This window comes from Condylura cristata, unplaced genomic scaffold (genome assembly GCF_000260355.1).
Source record: "Condylura cristata isolate star-nosed mole 26May11 unplaced genomic scaffold, ConCri1.0 scaffold00006, whole genome shotgun sequence".
In the NCBI taxonomy this organism is placed as follows: domain Eukaryota; kingdom Metazoa; phylum Chordata; class Mammalia; order Eulipotyphla; family Talpidae; genus Condylura; species Condylura cristata.
Genome location: NW_004567107.1, coordinates 65,566,603 through 65,573,730, shown reverse-complemented (window position 1 = coordinate 65,573,730; position 7,128 = coordinate 65,566,603). Strand labels below are relative to the sequence as shown.

Here is a 7,128-nt window from a genome sequence, read left to right as displayed (position 1 = left end):
ACCCTGGCTCCCATCCAAGCCCAGTCCTTTAATTACAACACCTCTCCTTCAAAGCTGTCTGGCGGAGCCTCTTTCCACCAGGCTCAGCTCAAAGCAAATCTTCTCTAAGAAGCCTTCTTGTCAGATTTTCTCTCTTGCTCATCCCTCGCCCCCATCCCTGTCTGCTCAGCTGGGTTACCTGCTCCCCGTCTTCTACAGGCAAACCATAACTGAGGGCACAATTTCTTACTAGATATGTGTGTCCCACAGCTTATACTGAGGGCCTCCTAAGGACTGTCTATAACTGATGTCAACAGTCTGATACCATGCTAAGCTGTTGAGAAGTGAGTCTTGCCTTTCTTTGGGGTGGAGAGACCATACCTCCCACATCTAAGCAAGTAACCTCTCCAGGCTGGAGGAGGCAGGAGGGGCTGTTACATTGGCTATGGGATTGTAGTTTAAAATAACCAGGAGAGAGGCCTGAGAAACGGAGCAAGACTAACAATAACTGGAGTTAAGTGTGACAGGGTGGTCCCCAGGAAAGGGGAGGTTCCAGGTTTCCTGCCCCACCCAGAAGGAGGGCGGAGCTGAGCTGAGCAGGGGGAAGAATCTGGAGAGGAGACTGAGGAGGAAGGAAGCAGGATGGAGAGCCAGAAGGAGACTTGAGGGAGGGACATGGAGCAGAGACACGTGAAGAAACTGCACTTGCTTCTTCTTTGTCCTGGACTGGTTGAAACGTGGGTGAGAGACCCGGGGGAGGTTGACTATGGCAGCGTTTATCTTGATTTTGATTTTGCTTTTTTCCTCCCAGACTTGTCTGCCCATTCCTGACCCTTTTTCATGCCTCCCCCCCCCACCTTACCCCGAAGGTGCTTTAGACTTGTGGTGGGCTTTCAGGCCTTGCTTTTCACCAATCCCTTTTGGGTGGACTTTTTACCCATGAGAGGACAGGTAGCTTTGGGTCCTTGATTTAGAAACTATATTCCTTGTCTTTCTGTATTGCACACTGATTGTATTAAAGTTTGTTTCCATTAAAGGTCTTATATGTTTTGTCTTGATGTGGTGGATAGCAGAACCTATTTAGAGTGGGCAGGTTTGGGGGTTCAGGGGTGTCCCTCTGCCTGCTCAGTAACACTTTCTCCTGGATTTCCAGGATGCTGGCAAAGTTATAGGGGCACAGGAATCTCATTTTCCCTCCCTACATGGCTCAGGTTGTCTCCCACAGGACCTATATTCCAAGTTCCACTAGCTATTGCATTTTGCCGGGGAAGAAAGCCGGTGAGCCATCCCAGGGGCTCCCTCCTCTGCTGCTGCCCGGAAGCCACAGCAGCTGGCAAGGGAGGAGCATCATCCTCATCAGCCAGCCTGACAGTTTTGTCCACAGCCATCTTCGGAGTGTCAAACGCATGTCTGCAGAGCAGGACCAACCTGTCTTTCTTTCCCTGGACATTACCCTCTCTAAACACAAGCACCTCTCCCTTATTTCCATCCCAGACGGTGTTTTCTCTTTTTAAAGATTTTATTTATTTTTGTATAGAACTGAGATGCAGGCCAGAGGGGCAGAGGTGGGGTGTTTAAGAGGATTCACCAGAGACAGAGTGGGGAGAAGAACAGGCCGATCTACTGAAATACACTGCTGAGGGGAGCAGCAGGAGACAGGAGAGGCTGGGCCATGTGGGTCAGCTCCCTGGCCAGGGATTGAACTTAGCCCTTAGTGGTGATAATGCTGAGATTTAACCCCTAGGCCACCAGGGAGCTCTCCCAGACTCTAGTTTCTAATAAGGCATTGTCAGTTCTGGCTGTTGTTGGATCCTGGGAAGAAAGCACCTCTGTGGTAGACTGTATTATTGTTCAAAATACTTTGGCTTGGAAGGATCATCCTAAGTGAAGTAAGCCAGAAAGAGAAAGATAAATATTAGATGGTTTCACTGATAGGTAGAATGTAGAGAGGCCAAACAATGGGCCAGGGAAAGTCAAACTTTAAAGCCAACACCTTAAGGCTGAGCAGAGATCTGCAGCATCCAGGTGGAAAAGTCAGGGGGAGGTGGGGAGAAGGGCACAGTGGACCACAGTGGAGTTCTATTTTTGTGGTGGGAGAGCCATGGTGACCACACCTGAGGGGAGAAATCCTACTTATACTGTGAAAAAATAGACAAGGATGTAAAACAACGATACGTCATTAATAATACAAACACTTATGGGTCCTTCCCCAGCTCCTTCCCTCCTAACACGCCCCTCAGATCATACAGCCCTACCTTGTGGACTCAGGAGTGGCCATATGACTCACTAGCGTAGGCGATGACAGTGTCACTTCTCAGGAGAGACCTGAAGCCAATCCGTGTTTCTCTTCTCAGCAGAGACCTCAGCTCTTTCCTCTCCTTTCAGAGGACACCAGAACGGGCCCCAGACAGTGCAGAGAAGAAATGCAGCTGCCCACCATGGACAAGGGACAGGAGCAAGATGTATCATGTTTTCAGCCATGGAAGTTTCTGGGGCTTTGACAGCTGGGAACTGCTGGGGTCCTGATAACAGGCCTGTCTTCAAGGTCCAAAGTTCTCCAGAGGATGTACCCTCTGGAGCTAGAACCAGGGCCCAAAGCAGTGGGGACAGAACTGCCTGCATGTTCCTGGGTCCTGCAGGGCCTGGCACTTTGTGCTTGACTCTGCCACTGTCCATCCTCGGGTCATGTGTGGATCTAGTGTGGCCAGTAATATCCAGTTGGCCCTGCTTTCCCAGAGCCCTTGGTCAGGATAGTAACAGCCCTTGAACAAGGGCACAGCTTACCCAAGAGTAATGCACTCACTGCTCAGAAGTACACATAGTCATATAAAAATCATTTTTATTAAAATAGAAAAGCTTTCCAGTATATTGCATTGAAGACATTTATATAGAAAAAAGCAATTGCCACCAACATGCTACATCAGCATTGAGAGATTCTGAAAACTCTAAGTGCCCACTTTTAAACAACATTTTGGTATAATAAGCATGTCCTTATATATTTCAGAGGGTATATATAATACTGAAAAAAATACTTCATGTGAAATCTAAGTATAGGTGCATACCAACAGGAAGTATTATGTTGAATAGCTTATTTCAAACTGTGAAACACATTCAAAGTATTCAATTTCTTAGACAACATGCAAACATTTTAATACTTAGATTGACATTTTTAAATATATAAACCACAATTCTTTATAATTATATCAAAAAAGAAAGACAGAACATTTATCTACACTGTGCATATCACAAAAAGCAAAAATGTGTCTTCATGAACGGAAAGTCCTGGGCTGACACACATGATTGTCACTTGACAAATATGGCTATTCACCTTCATAATAAAATAGAAAAATCATGTATTATTTACATGAACTACTAATTATTTCACTTTTTGGCAATGATATAAATAGCAGCAATTGGTTTAAAGACTGATGTTTAAAAACTAATTGGAATCCAGAAGAATACACTTCCGGTTGACGCAAGACACTTGGGAGCACTGTCACTAGCCCTTGCACAAAGTCAGAGCCACAACCCTGGTCACCACTGACATCACAGCCACACACTGGTCACTACTGACATCTCACTCACGCTGTCACTGAGTCAGCTTGCTTTTGTTTAACACAGTGGATGTGTTCCTAAGTTACATTTCTATAAATTAGCTTAATGTGCCTGATGGGTTTACATGATAATTTTGAAGATGCTTTATCTTCATTTCATACTCTAATAGCTGTGGCTCCCCACAAAGATCCCTAGCTTAGAGACAGGGTAAGCAATACTTGGCAAACAAAAACAATAATCTTTGGAGCGGCTTGATGTCAGAAGGAATTCTGAAATGAAGTTTCTGTGACACGTTGCCCACAGTAAGATGAGTTCTCTTTCTAAAACGTATCATCATCTCATTGATCGATGATACTGAATTTGTTTTAGGTGCAGGAGCCATCGAATGAGCGAAATGTAAATCGGAATGGGAGGATCCATCAGAAGGAGAAATCTTCTTTCCATTAGTATTTGGGAGAAGGTACTTGAAGGTAGTTGTGAAAACAAAACAAAGCCGTATGAACACTGGGAGGTTAAAAAGCAATACCTAGCGGTGACAGAGGTGACGAGTGCTTCGACCTGGCCACTGCTCGGCTAGCCTGCAGTCCTGCCGGTTTGTCTTTCACAAGGTCAAATCATTCCATGGAGGACATTTTGCATTTGTTACAGGTGGTCAGTTATGCGTCCAGAGCACGTGCAAGGCCAGGCTCAGGCTGAGGAGGAGAAGGCCGCAGCGGCAGGGAGGCCTGGCCCCGACGCCGGCCGAGGGCATGCTGCTGGAAACCTGTACCTGGGAGATGATGAGGGCAGAGAGAGGGACGTGGGAAGTCAGTGTGGGGCTGTCGGAGTTGATGAGGGATTCGATCTTCTCAGCTTCTTTATTGCAGGCTTCAATCTGGGAAAGGAAAATCAGACTCTGTTAGTATAAAAGCACAGAACACAGCTATGAAAACTTCCACACATATCCAAACATAAGGAATGTGCTTTCTCTTTTGTCTATTTTTTTAGCCAAAATAACAGTCTGAATTTATGACATTATTACAAATAATGAAAGCAGCCATGGTCATCCGTTCAGAAAATAAGCAACCACAATCCATGACCTTTCCTTCCTTTACATGCCTGCACACCCCTTAGTACAGTGGTAGACATTATCTACCTGGGGAGACACCATCAAGAATACCTTAAACAATGCTTGTTTAAACATGAGGGAGAATGCAAAGACTTAAGTGAGTTTGCTAATTTTGACATTTTACAGACCAACAGTATTCATTCCTTTCACTTGAGCTCTGGAAATTTTGATGACGAACCCTGGGCCAACATGTGTGAGATTCACCTCTAGATTGTGAGGATGAAAAATGGGGCCCACCAAACCTGCTCTGGTGGACACACAGCTCTCAGGAGCCCAGGGTCTGTTCTGTTCTGGCTCTATCATGCGTGACCTGGCCAGTCCTCCCTCCCAGTCTCTCCCCTTATCTGTAGCCAGCACATTCCTCTCATCTCTGTGCACCCTGAGTTACAGCAGCTCCCTTGTAGCTGGCCTCCGATTCCTGCACTCACGTTCCACTGTCAAGTGTGAGCCTGCCTCAGCCACCCAGGAAGTCTCACAGAGACCACCCTCTACCCTACCCGGCCTTCCAATTCCTTGGTCTCTTCACCACTTGATCCTCTGCTGGTCCTAGTTTGTATCCCCACCTCCTGGACACCCCACCCCGACCCTGAAAACGACGAGATGGCTGCGCATGTGCGAGCCCCACCTGCAAAGCTTTCGGGTAATGATCAACAGGCACGATCAGGATCACGATTTCTGATTCAATGCTGAAGTATCCAAACACATCGCACTGTGGGACAGATACGTGCATGCGGATTTTCTGAAGGATTTCCAGAACAGTTATTGGCTTTTTGTTTGTTACCTATGAAAAGAAATTTGTTCTATTACCTTAAGAAAGGAATTCTTTATTACTGTCTGAGAAGCCTTGTTACCTTGCCTAAGCCAACGAGCTTCATTTGATCAAGGCACCTTTAAACTTGGGGCCTCAATAGGGCCCAGCTGGATGAATTCTAAATTTCTGTAGAATCCATTCCCATGGGGTTTTGCCTGACTTCAAAAGCTTCACAAGCACAACAAACACTTTCACCAAATGTGCTTTTTTTTTCTTTTTAAGTGATTGTTCTTAGTTCAGGTCACAGGAAAATAAAGTCTTTCTGTAAAACTATGTGTGTTTTGATTAAAATGGGGTGATGTTCTAGGTAGTGACAGGAGTGGTCTGCTACATTTCTGAAACTATCTCTACAACAGTGAGCAGAAAAGAGATGACACAGAAAAGGAAAAGGGTGGAACTATCCCACTGGCGGCTCCCTGGGGGGGAAAGGGGGCTCTGCAGGCAGGCATCTGAAACCATGCAGGAATCAACATCTGTGTGGTTTTGTCTCTGGCCCCCACTCTGCTTCCTGGGGCCCAGAGGACTTTTTAAAAAAGGCTGGTCTGACCAATATGCAGAGCAAGTAACACGCAGCAGCCTGGGGTGGAGGCAAGGAGCAGAGGACCAAGAAGCCAGATGGGGCTGTACCTTGGGCAGTGGCCTCTCTGCAAGTCACTGTCATTACAAATGTAGGATACATTCTACTCTGTGGAGTTACTGAACATTTATTAATATCATTTCAATAGTACCTGGCATAGGAAACATATTTACCTTAGCAATAGTATCCAGTTTTTCTCTGTCAAATAAAACTCTTAACATTCCAGCACATAACGGGCAACAAGCACCTGTGTAACAGAAACCATTTGATGTGTGTTCAGAATGAGGAGCAAGGGGAATCTGAAATGGTGAAATCACCAGTTCCTTCTTTTGTGTGAGCAGAGTCATTGCTGTCCTTCCCGAGGACTGAACTTTCAGCTACATCCCCTGACCAGGCCGCATAGGTGCCATAATCCTTTCTCCATCGTGGCTTTACTCCTTTAACCCCTTCTAAGGGTGAGGCAGGTGTAGTGTTAGGTGGCCTGTCCAGAGACATGGAGCTGCAGCCCCTGCCCCGCCTCAGAGCTTATCACGTGACAGGAAAAGGCTTGCATGTGTCTGTGTTTGCAACAGCAAACACAAGAGCCAAGTCACAGAACCAACCCAAATGCTCGCTGGCAGGTGAGGGGGTAAGGAATTGGGGGATATGTATTACTAAGCTATTAAAAAGATAAGATAGTGCCTTTTGAGACAAAGTGAATAGGCCTTGAGGGAGGTTAAGTTCAGTGAAATAATGCAGAAAGACAGCTACTGGTTGGTTTCTCATTTGGGGACTATAAATAACCAAAGCATGAGTATATACAGAGGTGTGAAGTTGTTCTCCAAATCGCACCATCATGTAAATGATAAAACAACAATCAAATCTGAGGAAAAAGAAAAAAATTACCTATAGTAGAGCCAAAATATATACATATAGAAAGTGTAATAAAAATACTTCATAAAATGTTATGATCTAACAATTTAAAAGAAGTGTAACTGGCTTTAAAAATAGTTGAATTTTGGGCCCTCCCTGGTGGCGCAGCAGGTTAAAGCACAGCACTAAGAAGCTTAAGCCACTTCTGCATGAGTTTGATCCCCGCCTGCCCGGGAGGAAATCCAC

General features: G+C 45.6%; 1 protein-coding gene across 1 annotated transcript in view; it reads right to left on the bottom strand.

Moving 5' to 3' along the window:
- Window positions 1-2,801: 2,801 nt before the first annotated feature.
- RECK (reversion-inducing-cysteine-rich protein with kazal motifs) overlaps window positions 2,802-7,128 on the bottom strand; it is a 71,719-nt gene continuing 67,392 nt past the window's right edge. Inside the window, exons 19-21 of the mRNA XM_004677779.1 lie at window positions 6,204-6,277; window positions 5,268-5,423; window positions 2,802-4,408 (exon numbers count right to left, since the gene is read on the bottom strand). Of these exons, the coding sequence (XP_004677836.1) occupies window positions 4,187-4,408; window positions 5,268-5,423; window positions 6,204-6,277 (452 nt within the window). The 3' untranslated portion in view covers window positions 2,802-4,186. The remainder of the gene's footprint in view (window positions 4,409-5,267; window positions 5,424-6,203; window positions 6,278-7,128) is intronic.